The 14,032-nt window shown below is 39.0% G+C and overlaps 1 protein-coding gene across 1 annotated transcript in view; it reads left to right on the top strand.

The window, feature by feature from the left end:
• LOC124789944 (guanine nucleotide-binding protein subunit alpha homolog) overlaps positions 1-14,032 on the top strand; it is a 71,453-nt gene that overhangs the window by 40,406 nt on the left and 17,015 nt on the right. The window contains exon 3 of the mRNA XM_047257474.1: positions 1,432-1,649. Coding sequence (XP_047113430.1) covers positions 1,432-1,649 — 218 coding nt within the window. The remainder of the gene's footprint in view (positions 1-1,431; positions 1,650-14,032) is intronic.

Genomic DNA, 14,032 nt, shown 5'->3' with positions numbered 1-14,032 from the left:
TAGGTGTGCTAATCGAACAAAAAGCTGATGGACAATTTGGCATTCTGCATAGAGAAAACTGTTGCATATAAACCTGTATCTCAATGAGTGTACCTTCCATCATCCAATTCAAAAGAGAGCTAGCTATGCTGCATAGCTTAGGCAGGATTATTTCAGAATAGGATCATATCGGCTCAAGATTAACCATATGACAACAGTGTTCAGAAGGAACGGTATTCTGCCATTTATATTAGGTCAGTGCTGTCGAGGAAACAGGCATGACACCTTTCAAACAAGCCGAGAAGACCAGCATGTACCACAGTTTCCATTCAGTGGCACAACAGCTACTAAGATAGGTAGAGTTCTAAACAGCCAAGAAACTTAAAGAAATATTGCGACCCGTTGTAGATAATCTCGACCTGAGGGTGCCAGAAATTTATAATAGTCCTTCCAGTTGTGGCAAAAGTTACTGTGCCACTCTATAGGGACTATTAACCATTGCTGTGTCACCTTAAATACAGGTATTTGGAAAAATCTGTGGTGACCAATCACAGCCAGTTAAATAAACACAAAATTTGGTTCGAACGAATAAGAATACTTTCTCATGAATTTAACTACTGGGACTCTGTGGTCAGGGCAGCAGTTAAAATTAGACTTTGTGAAAACAACGTAGGTAGAGGTACTTGCTGTTCACTTAGCAATGCATGGAAGCTTGCAGTTGATAAAGGAAAAGCAAAGAGGAAGTCTACCACTTGTTGTCATGGATGGTGCTGCAAGCAATTTATGGACGTAGAGAGGCCCGCTTCCATATGTACTATCTCCATGTTGTTGTTATGACGTAATCCAGCCAATCTCATGCCCTCCTCAGATTGTAAAAGTGGGAGCCTTGCCTGTTTCACTCCAGTGAAATATGTCCCTGATGATGACAATGATAATGATGGAGGCGATCAACAAAAGCCTGTGATTTTATCCGAATTTGATGTGGCAAATAAGCCAAGAACTTTTTACTCTCTGCAGCTCCTCCGGCATTTTGTTATAGTCTACAGATGTTGCATCCTCCCTATAGACAAAAGCATCATCTGTGAACAGCCTCACAATGCTTCTGACATTGGTGTGACGCAAAATTTCATTCTTTTGCATTTTCACAGAATTTACACATAAAAACTACTTGTGTGGCGTACATAGTATTCTTCCAGCTTAATTTTCATTGTAAAGAAGTGAAATTTCGACATTCTATGGTAAAAGCAGGCAAGTTTCCCAACTGACCGAAACCAGGAAAATTGGAAAAATCAATTATGTGGTATTGTTTCTTTAATAATGACAACTATTTGTGTAAAAGTCAGTTCCTCTAGAAAATTCTTGGTTGACTGTTACTTTACCAAATAAATTCTGTTCCATCTGTATTTCAGCCAACTATTAGTTTATATATGTTTTTATTTCTTATTTTTTCAGGATTATGTACCCACACATCAAGACATCTTGCATTGTCGTAAAGCAACCAAAGGAATCTCAGAGTTTGTGGTTCTGATCAATAACATTCCATTCCAATTTGTTGATGTTGGGGGCCAGCGATCTCAGAGACAAAAATGGTTTCAGTGTTTTGACTGTGTCACATCAATACTCTTTCTAGTATCATCATCAGAATTTGACCAAGTTCTGTTGGAAGATAGGTGAGTTTAGAGATAAGCACTCTTATGGTTTTGGATACATGCTAGTGTGAATTAGATGAACTTCTTATATTCGTCATTTTGTATCGAATACTTCAAGCTCCGCTACCAGTACAATCTTCAGTCATAAATGATGAGGATTTGGCTCTCCAGATGATATGAAGTCGTACACAAGTATGCATTTAATCTTTCAAATTTCTCTTTAAATTTTTATGCTGTTGAGTTTTTATTTTTAAATTTCAGATTTCCTTGGTTTCTCTCTTTTATACTGTACAAGTAGTATTATGCTGACTGTATCTCATTATAAACTATTTGTTCATTGCATTTTGTTCTTTCATTGTTGAAGAAGCAAGTTATACGATTTCAATATACCACTAGTTTTAATCTTATACCATTGTCCCTCAGATCAACTAAGAAGAATACGACAGGGCATAACATGTACTGTGCGAAAGTTCAGTGAGATACAGTCAAGCACAGTGACCAGTTAAAAGGTTATTTACATAATTTTTTAACTGTTTAAAATCAATGTGAAATAACATTCCAAAAGAGTAGCACACTAAAAACCAGTTGAAGATGGCTAATGTGTCCTTAACTATCAGGAACTACAGAAATGAATATTGCTTCTCAGGAAGCTGGAGGATACAGTATTATTATTTTGTACTGACCTAAAAGAAATACAAACCAAAAGATTTGGAGATTTCAATTCTTCTTGCTCTTTACTAAGTGTTCTTAATGGACTTGAGTTGGCGAGTAAATGATCTTTCAAATCTGTTGACTAATAAGAATAGGTATTCACACATCATCATCATCATCTTATCAATGCTTTTTTGAGATTGGAGGAAGCATTTTGATATTTACCTGTAGGGACTCACAGGGTAGGCACGAAATCAAAATCTGCTACAGAAACTTTGACACTTTTTTAGAATGTCATCCTAGCGCTTTAAACATTGTGAAAAGTGATATCTGCTGTATATCAGTGACATGTCTTCAATGCTTCAATCTTTTAACAACCACTTACATACAGTGATGGTTTTTGTTCAGTATCACAAAGCTCACAAAATCTGGATCTTAAACTGAATCCTAGGAAGTCACAGGTCACCTCATATCGCACAGAAAGTTGATCAGCAGACATTTTTGTGAAACAGTTCCTCCATCACTCCTCAGCTGTACCCAGTTAACATTTCAAAAAAACAGTAAAAGACCATCGCATAATCTTGGATGAGCATCTGAATTGTGAAGAACAAACTGTTGCAGTATACTGGAAATCTCTTTCCTGCCTATATACAATCCAAAACTGTAGGAAATTATTTTTTCTTCAGATTAAACAAAAATTAGTCCAGTCCTTAGTCCTGCGAAATCTTTACTGCTTTAGTATAGTTCAACATGACACAAATAGTGTAAACTGTAGATGACTCGAGCGAACTATGAATACTTGCCTATGATGCGTGCAACATTCAAGTGTTAAATGAAATCAGTCTTTCCTATACTGATGTTGTGTGCGACTTGATATGCGGTTCAGTTTTCACACGCTTTTTTCACTTCTTTTGTTTCGTAGTCTGATATCCTCAGTACCTCTCCTTCACACACATCAGATTTATCACCATTCCATAACTGCAGTTCCAGATCAGATATGCCCAGTACCTTTTCATCTCTATTTCCATTTAAGCCATACAACTAGGGAACAAATTAATCTGCAACTTGCAACTTACCCAAAGCTCCAATTGTTGACATCAGTGTAACTTCCCTCCCAGCATATCTCAGCTGGTTTCTTTCTGTCCAACAGGGAATGAGTATCTCTGCCGTGTTGTAAACAATTTATGCTTTTCTCATCCCTCCTTCCATCTCATCTTCTTTTTGGTATTATCGCTTTGTTTCTCACCCTTTATCTGGCCAGTCAACTTCTTCTTTGTTTTTATTACCACCATACTGGTGTCATTTCTGTTAGATTTCACTACTCACATTCAGCGAGAATGAACTGAGGAAATTTCTGAATGTTAAGAAGAAAGACATTTCATAAATCCACATAACATTTTTATCATTATAATTATGAAGGTGTTTGTTTTAATGTGAAACAACTGTATATCTCAAAAAGATGATCCTACGGAAAAAAAAATGTTCTAGGTGAAAAGTTAGTATCAGCAAAGGGGACATCTGTCTATGCTACAATTGGCCACCTCCTAACTACCCCTACTGTTTGGGATCGAACTCCCAATTGGCACAGAAAACCATGACATCCATGTCATTGTGCCTGGACACACTAAATGTAGTTTCTAACCAGACATTAAAACAGCTGACCATATTGTAGTGTACAATCAACTTTGCATCACTAAAGTAAATTTTGAACATAGTTTTACATTTACATCATAAATGAAATGTAGACCCAAATGCATTGGTTCCAAAAACAGGCACACTTGATGTCTGTTGATTATAGTACCATCTATCATGAATGGGAAACAATTGTTAAATGAACATAATTTTTGCCGTATAATCGAAATATGCAATAAAATGGGGAGGGGGGGGGGGGTGTTTTCCATTTGAAAATGCAAAGTTGATCCCACCCACTCCGGGTTAGTTAGGAGGTAGGCTGGTTGCAGCACAGGCAGATGTCCTCTTTACTAATATCAACTTTAACCTACAACATTTCTTTTGTATAATGTGCCATTTTCGAGATATTTAGTTGTTTAAAGTTAATTAAAACAAACACCCTGTCTATTATTCATGTGCTGTACAAATGTAAAGTTGACTCACTGTGGTAGCCTGATGCATAAATAATTAAATTAGTTCTTGAAATGGAGAAACATGTTTTAATGACAGGTCAGCAGTTCCTTTAGTTATATTTTATAAATATGGTATGGAAAGTTCGGGCAGAATGTGCTGACAAAGCCCTTGTTTGGTTGAGGTTCATTGATGATATCATCATGATCTTTAGCCAGTTAGACACCCTGTCCTCATTCCTCCCAGCCTCAACAACTCCTCATCCATTCGCTGCAGCTAATCCTCCTCAGTCCAACATGTCATCTTTCTGATGTTGACCTCTACTTCTGTGATGACTCCATACATACTTCTATTCATAGCAAGGCCACTAACCATCAATGATACTTGCATTTTAACAGCTGTCATCCCTTCCCTCCCCAGAAAACTGCTCTCATATAGTCTTTCTACCTGTGGATGGCATATCTGCAGTGATGAGAAATTCCTTGCCCAGTATGCTTAAGGTGCCACTAAGTTCATCGCAGACACACTATCCCCGAAACCTAGTCTGCAATCTGATTCCCATCTCCTGCCTCAGGCACCCTTAATCCTTCTGTTGTCCCCAAGAACGAGCTGCAAAGGAGCAACTCCTGACAACTGATAATGTCCTCTGCCAGGAAATAAGGAATGTTGTAATGCTTTTCCAATTCTCCTAAAGTGGTAGTCAGCTGCCCACCCAATCTATACAATATCCTAGTCCATCACACACTCTCCCAGCCCCTTTCACATGAGCTATATCCATGTGGAAGGCCCAGGTGCAGGACCTGTAGAGTGCACCTACCCAGCGTAACCTACCCCAGTTCCAGCATAGGCTTATTGTATTCCATCAGAGGCAGTGCCACCTGTGAAAGCAGCCACATCATTTAGTAGAACTGCTGCAGTTTTTGAACAGCATTTTATGTGGGTATGGCCAGAAACATGGCACTTCAGCAGTTATGAGAATTTCCACCCGAATGAATGACCATGACAAACTGTGAACAAAGCCGAGTCGGCCACTCAGTCACTGAACATAGTGCTCAGCATGTTTCGATTTCAATAGCTGCTTCATTACCTGTGCGATCTGGATCTCTCCCTTCCCCGAAGCACGATTTTTGCTGAACTACGTAGACTGGAATCACCCCTGCAACACATCCTTTGTTCTTGTAATCCTCTTGGCTTCAGTCTCCACTTACCCCACCCTGCACCTACATCTCCCCTTTCCCAAGACCCTAACTCCACTTATCCTGCACCCACACCCTCTTCTCCCCTGCCCAAGTCTCCCCTTCCTCTCATCTGCCAGCCCCAGCTAAATGCACCAGGGGACTCGCAACTCTTTTGTATGTGCGTGGCACACATGGGGCCTGTGTCATTGCAATATACCTTCCTTTTTCCATGTTGCATGTCTATCCTCCTCCTATTCTTTCTCCCCTCCCGTAAGGACCATGTCTAGTGTACAATAAGGAAACCGAAACTTGTGAAAGTATCTGAAGACTTTGGTGGATTTCATTTTTGTCTCTCTCTTTTCTTTTTCCAACCTGTTCTTCCTCCGCATTGGTGTTTGTGGTCTCCCTGTTTGCCTTTTTTGCTCCCTGTGTGTACGCCTGAAGACTGGCTCATGACATTGATACATAAAGGGAAACTGGGTAATGCGTAACTCCCAGCATGCTGATCAAGAGGTACGGCTCATGCATACCCCTGGTAAAGGCCTGAGCTTTTACCTTCTCAATTGCCAGTTTGTCTCTCTGTCTGGAGTTCAGGAGGTGTGACCGGAGATGGCAACAGTTACCTGAGATGAGTATGTTCTCCCTCTGTGGGGCCCTCCCAGAAGGAAGGAGCGCACCATCAGAGACATGGATAGTCATGGGGGATTCACCCGCGCTTCTGTCTATTAAATGGAAATGGAATGAGGCCAAAGACCCTATGAATTTTCCAGTTGCACCCCACTACCTCATGGTATCAAGCTCAGGAGGAAGTCAGAACTTTGCTGCAGTGAACCTGTTCATCATTCAGCAAGGTGTGGATACAATTGCAGACCCACCAAAGTCCTGCACTTGCGTACACAGTCTATCTTTGCTTCTAGACAGACAATGCCTTTCAAGCTCAAAAACTGCTTAAAGTAACGCTCCTTCACGGATAACCTGTTCATGTGAAGGTCTATCGAACACTGAATTTTTCACATGGTGTCATACACTCGGCTGCTTGATGGTGTGATTGAGGGAGATACACAACATTATCTCTCTGATCAGGGCATAACAACAATAGTCCACGAGGTTATGAATAGGTTTGATGCAGAATTAGTGCCTACCCACACTCTTTTCTTAACATTTGGTACAGTAGAGCTCCCATCGAAGATCAAGGTGGGCTATGAAGTCATCATCATCTGACCCTACATAAAAATCTCAATGTGTTGCTACCAATGTCAGCATTATAACCATACTTGCATGTCCTGTAAAAACACAGCCAAATGTGTAACTTTTAGCAAGGATGTTCACGAGGGAGACTGCCCACCACCTTCTCCCTGCTGCATCAACTGCCGTGGCAATTGTGCCACTTCATCCTGCGAATGCCCTTTGTACCTCAATGAGCAAGCCATTCAGGAGATTCAGGGAATGATAAGGTACCCTTCAATGTTGCAAAATGTTAGCTAGCAGAAAGCCTTGCCTACCACTATCCAGCAGTTACAGTGTCATTGTTGCTACATCATGATCCACGAAAGATAGGATCACACAGACCTGAGACCTCCAGTTCAGTGCTATAGTTGTGAAATTGCCTGGTGCTAAGGTGACATTCTCATCTCCATCCACTAAAGCTGTTCGACGCGCAAAAGAACATTTGCCCACACCAGTGAAGTCACCTGTGGTGTGGTGCGACCAGAACAACTGAAATTGAAAAAGAAATAATCTGGAGATAATTTTTGCGCACCTCAAGTGAGCAAACATCTGGGTCCACATCTGACAAACACAAAGGTACTAAGAAGTCAAACAAAGACAAAACGTTCTTCCCCGTCTCCAAATCAGAGATCCTCTCTAATGTTGACACCGCACAACATATCTGTCTGCTACACCTCCATTTCACCCGTGTGAATCACCAACCGATTCTCCACCTGGAAGGTTACTGGTACCTCTGAAAAAATAATGGAATGGGATTCTCCAGCCTCAGGACCCTGTAGAAGTATGCAGCCAAAATCTGGCACCTTGCAGCGACCGAACTAATTGTCCCTTAGGAGAGAAATATCTCCTACCATCTAACATGGCTGTTTTGCAATGGAACATTTGTGGCATCAGATCACACAGAGCAGACTTACAACTCCTTTTGCAATTGGAATGCCCAGTTGATTTGTGCTTCTAAGAAACGAAATTACACCCTCAAGACCACTTTGTCCTCTTACACTTCACTCCAGTTATGTTTTGGGTTTCCTTCAGAGGAAGGAACTGCAGCTCATGGGGGAATCATGATGTTCATTCTGGATGACATCCATAGTCAAACCATTTCTTTGAACACCCAGTTACAAGCTGTTGCCATTTTGTCTTTCTTTCCCCCGTTATACCTTTACTCTTTGTAATATCTACATACACCCGTCATCTGATCTCACCACACTACACACACTGCTGCTTATCACTCAGCTCTCTCAACACTTTCTTCTACTCGGCAATTTTAATGCCCACCATACCATTTGGGGCTCTCTGAGAGCCTGTCTGAGAAGCTCTTTCCTGTCAGATATTCTCAACCGGTGTACTCTCATTTTCTCAACACTGGTGAATACACATTTCTTTCAGATTCCACACACACTTTCCCACACGTGGATCTCTCATTCTGAAATGCACAGATTGCCCACAATCTAGAGTGGTCCATCCTCTCAAACCCATATGTCAGTGACCATTATCTGTGCATAATTCATCTGCTAAAGTGTGTCTCGTCTGTGTGGAAGACCAGCTGTCAGCTTGCTAGAGCTGGCTGGAGGCTCTGCTCTTCACTGGCAACCTTCGATAAACGACATTTCCGCGGCAGGTACGATCACGTAGAGTACCTTACGAATATTATCCTTACTGCCTCAGAATGTTCGATCTTCTGATCCTATTCTCTACCTCGACATATCCCAGTCTCCTGGTGGGCTGAGGAATGCTGCGATGGGCTTTGCACACAGACACATGCGTCTTTGAATGCCATCACACAGAGGAGAACTGTATTCATTATGAACAATTGTATGCAGAGTGTTGTCACTTTATCAGAGATAGCAAAAAAGCTTGTTGGGAATGTAAATAAAACTTAATGGGGTCGTTGTGGGGATGTTGTGAGGGTGACATGGTATTAGAAGGTGGAAAGTGTAACATACCATGTCACCTTCACACCCTGTAAAATTCCCCTTTTGTGCTAATCTGGTAACTGTCTCTCCTACATCTTCACACTCAGTTCTTCCATGGCTAGTTGTGAAGAATGACTACTCAGCACTGGTATGAAAATTGTTTTAATGAAGACCTAATTTTATAAAATTAAATTTATTCTTTTATTGGCCTGCACATCCATTCCAAATTGTTGGATATTTGAGCATTTGGTTGTTTCTTTGGCAAATTCAGACACAGTTTCCTGGATTTGTGGACCGTAGAGACCGGTGCAGTGCAAGAATGTTCATTGGTATCATTGGGCTTCATCCTGGGTAGTACAAGGGTAATTTTCACTAAAGTCCACTGACACTGTACAGCGACTTTTGCATCAGATGATTCTTAAAGTGTCGTATGATATTTTGATTGAGAATTGGTAATATATAATGTGGAGCAACCTTTTCCAATTTAGATGAGAAAGTCAGTAAAGTTTGTGTGTATGTAATCGTTTATGTTTTGCCTATTATAATCTGTTAATGAAAATCGATGATTTCATCTTCAGCACAGTTGTTTAGGACACTTGTTATAGCACAGTAGATACATGCAGAGGTTGTGCTTTCATATACTGCCATTTTTGTGAGATGTTTACAGCTTTCTTGAAATAATGATACATTTATGTTGTGATAAATGGTACAGGTACATACTGAGAGGATACCGTTAGCCCCCAGCAAAACACATCATTTTGGGCAAAGTGAACCAAATGTAGAAAAATCTACTTTACCTTTTGGATATTCACTTTTAAAATTTGAGTAAGTTTTGTATAAATTGTCTAAAACCAACCTCTTTCAGTTTCTTCTTCCATATCATCCTTCCAATTACTTTCAGTAATTGTGGTTTCAGTAGTCTGAGACTGCAGACATGTGTGCAAGTTGAAGTTGTGTGTGTGTGTGTGTGTGTGTGTGTGTGTGTGTGTGTGTATTTATTGCTGACAAAGGCCTTAATGGCCAAAAGCCTATTGCGACTCAGCATATCCTCTATATGGTGAGTGGTAACTTTCCTTCTCTAATATTGTTACATTCCATCGTGGATTTTCCATTGTTTGATTCCAATTACATTTATTTTTATTTTGTATCCCACGCAGTTCCCTTATCAACACATTTGTCCTATTGTCGCACATGATTACTCCTTGGATCTGTCTCAGCACCTTAATTTCCACTGCCGTTAACTGTTGTTTTATCTTTATTGTTTCTGCTGTAGTTCCTGCTGCGTATGATTAATCAGAACGTACCACGCCTATACGTATTTTTATTTTCACCTCAGTTGTCATAAATTTGTTTCTGCATACAGTATTTTGCCGGCATCCGGCCAGCCTTACTGCCTTTGTCACTTGATTTTCCACTTCCTTGGTTAAGTCTTCTTAGCAAGTGATAACAGTTCTTTAATAATTAAAGCTCATCACTTGTTCAATTGGCACACTATCTACTACTGAGCAAGGTGGCACAGTGGTTAGCACACTGGACTCACATTCGGGAGGACTACCGTTCAAACCCTCTTTACGTTATCTGATTTAGTTTTTCCGTCATTTCACTAAATTGCATCAGGTAAATGCTGGGATGTTTCCTGTGAAAGGGCACGGCTGACTTCCTTCCCCGTCCTTCCCTAATCCGATGGGACCGCTGACCTCGCTGTTAGGTCCCCTCTCCCAAATCAATCAACCAACCAACACTATCTAATTTTAATTTACATTTTACAGGTGCTTTTGATATTACTTTTAGTTTTTTTAGATGAGATTTCCTTGTTGTATTCCTTTTGTGTTTTTAAATTGGTGAAGTAATCTTTGTAAATTGCCCCCATTATTCGCTACCAGTACAGCATGAGCAGCATAACATACAATATTTATGACTTCAGTTTTTAGTTTCTTCTGTTGTTCAGGCTTGGTTCTGCTAGAACCCTTTTTGTTAAAAATATTTTGTGCTTGATATGCTGGTATTCAGAAACATTGGAAGTATTTTGAAATTTTTGCTGAGAACAATTCAGTTACCTGGGGATAGTAAGCAACTGAATTTGTTTCTTCTTTGTACCTAAGTGTAACTTGTTATGGTTATGTTACCAGTCAGCAAGTCCATATTCCATCAAGACATATAGCTTGTAAATATTTCCAATCTTTGGTACTTTAACACAATCGTTTAATTAAATGGAATAGAACATGATGTTACTGTAAAATTTCTGTATCCTTCAGAACAGTAGCCATCATTCCGTTGGCTGAAATGGGAGAATATCTGCCCAGGCTTCATTCCTAGTGTGCTCGTTATCAAATGTCCTAAAACATCAACTGAAAGCATTTCCCAATTTTTAGATGACTGTATATGCTTCATTCAGGAAAAAATGAGTCTATTGTGTCTAGTATTGCTCAGAAAGTTGAATTAACTTGAGCTGGTTTTAAAAAGATTTTTGGTTGCACCTATATTTCTATAAGTTTAAAACTTAAAATTTCAGTTGGGTCAAAGTACATTATTCAAGACCTTTGAAATTTCAATTGTTTATTTTAGCATTTTAAGAAAAAATTAAAAGCTATCATTTATTACAAAATAAAAAACTAACAAAGGAGAAACCATTAATTTTATTTTTCATTTGATTGACCATTGATTATTTTATAAAAGCTTTTTTACAGATTCTCTCTCTTCATTTATGGGATATTCAATGTAATGGCAAACCATGTTTTTTGGAAAATAAAATATTAAAATGTCATTTGTGCCTTCCTTTATGCTTATACTTAAATATATGAGGGGTTTTCATACAATCCTTGTGTTATAGTGTGTGCAACCTGAAATTGTATGTGTTTGGATGAAAATTAAATAAAATGGTAACTTATTTTCAAAATATTAACAAGTGTCATTTTGTGTGATAACAGTGTTGAAAAGGACAAAGTATCCAAACTTTTAAGTGTCATGAAATAGAAACAGAAATAAAAATGCTGAAAATTGTTGTGGTTGTTTATCTCCATAGTGAGAATAAATGAGTTAAGTTTCATCCAAATCTGAGGTGGTGGGAGTATGTCCTGGATGACTTTACATGGAATGACCCTAAACTAAGAAATGAACATTGACAGGCTAGTACTCTGTGTGTACTTCTTTTATTAATCATTCGTTTTTCAGTTACGATAAACTAATTTCAATTTAAGCTCAATACACATGGAAAGAAACTCTGTCGTGTACCATATGAAGTGTGCACTTCACATGCTGTGCCCTGATATGTGTGTGTTTACAAAGACATCCTGTTTCCTTAAACTTCTGCATCTACTGATAACTGAAACATCTGGTCGATAGAGCCTTGTTTAATGTGGACCTGTATTTCCGGTGCGCCGCAGTTGGGGACTCACTGTTGCAGAACTCCATCATGTAAAATGCCATCTCTGTTGGTCTGGCAGCCATGTTATTGTAAGTCACTGTGGGGGGAAAAAAAGTTTCTGGAGTTGCTGCATCCATACATACAGAACATTTATAAATTAGTTGTACAAAAGTATCTTTTAATTGTGAAAAAGATAAATAGCTTCCAAAAATGTTTGATACACCACTGAATGCAGTATATCATCAAGTTTTATTTAAAAATGTACGCTGTGGCTATTTTTTGTAATATGACAAATGCCCCACCTCTAATTAGTTTCCTGCCAAATCCTGTGAAGTTGGTCTTGATGTATTGTGGCAACTGTTTTTGTTATCTGTTGCCACAGATAATTGCTGTTTCCCAGAAGCAGAGGAACAAGTACTCTGTATTTAGTGTAATCCCATACACAGAAGACCATTGGGTTAAATCTGGTGATCATGGTGGCCAGGATATTGTTCCATCATATCCAGTCTAAGTCCACACATTCCTATGGAAATATGTGACATCTTCCATATGATAATGTGGTGGTGTGCCATTCTGCTGGAAAATAAATTCTTTGCCCATGTCTTGTTGGGACTGAGGAATCGGATAATGTTCAGGTATGTCCCGGTACGATGTTCCAGTCACAGTTGACTTGGCAGAAAAGAAAGGACTGTAAATCTTGTTACAATTTAAAGTGCAAAAACATTTATCTTAGGCGAATCTCGTGCGTGTTCAATTATGTGACATGGTTTCTGTTCACCCCATATCCGAACATTATGGTGATTAACTTTACCGCAGGTATGGAAGGCGACTTCATCACTGAATCCAATTTTATTAATAAAATCATCTTCAGTCTGCATTTTGTTAAACATTTCTGCACAAAACTAATTGCATTTTTCTTTGTCACTTTCTCTTAAAGCTTGCAACATTTCTAGTTTTTAGGGTTGAATGATAACTGTTGATACCTTGCACACTGTAACACTAGGCACATTCAATTATAAGCGACATGTCTCGCTGATTTACCTGGACTACAAATGTGAAACTGCTGAATTTCTTAAATTGGTGCATCAGAGACAGCTGGCCAATCCTGACGTGCTGCCCTGTGTAATATGCAGCTAGTTTGGTTTAAATAATTATACCAGTTCGTCTTTGATGCTGTGGTTTGTGCTATTTTGTCCTGAATTGTTTCTGAACTGTAGTTGCAGATTTGGATTCATGAAACCATAAACAACACTGCACGCACTGTGCGCTGTTATGTCATCACTGTTATATGACTCCACGATGAATGTTGGAATAACTCATTTGCGCTTTCCATGTAGCAGGAATGTTGGGAACTAAGAGTTTTAGGCAGAAATAAAACTTAAAGATACACTGCATTCAGTGCTCTGTCAGATGTTTCTGCAAGTTCTTTACCCTTTTAACAAAAGGTTACTTTTATTTAACTTATTTATAAACACCCTGTATAATCATATAGTACCTTACCCCAATACAAAAGTTTTTACATTTACTCGAAAGTGATCATTTTGAATAACCCTATGTAGGTGCAGAAAGACCCACAGTCCAAAATTTGATTGTGACTGCAGAGCAATGAACATTTCTCTTGTATCGTGCTGTTTTTATTATGAGAGCCTTGCTATAGCAAATGAGGTGATTAGAAAATTTTTCTCTTGAGAACTTCTTGCCACTGATAACCCATTACACTCCAAAAAGAAATGAAAGATCAATTAATAATCATTATGAGAGATACTTTGATTGATGTTTCAGTGAGTTTAGTAGTAAGGGCCATCCATAATTCAATGTACCATGTGCTCACTGTGTTGACTGTTTTGTAAACACATGCAGCACCTTGGGAAGCGTGGCTGGCTGTGCACCAGCAACACTGTCCCCCAGTACTGCAATCTGTCAATCACAAAATAATTTTAAATTGAGTATAAATGGTTATTATTATTATTATTATTATTATTATTATTA

The sequence above is a fragment of the Schistocerca piceifrons genome, chromosome 3, assembly GCF_021461385.2.
Source record: "Schistocerca piceifrons isolate TAMUIC-IGC-003096 chromosome 3, iqSchPice1.1, whole genome shotgun sequence".
Lineage (NCBI taxonomy): Eukaryota > Metazoa > Arthropoda > Insecta > Orthoptera > Acrididae > Schistocerca > Schistocerca piceifrons.
The sequence above is the reverse complement of the archived record's forward strand: the minus strand, read 5'-3'. Positions and strand labels throughout refer to the sequence as shown.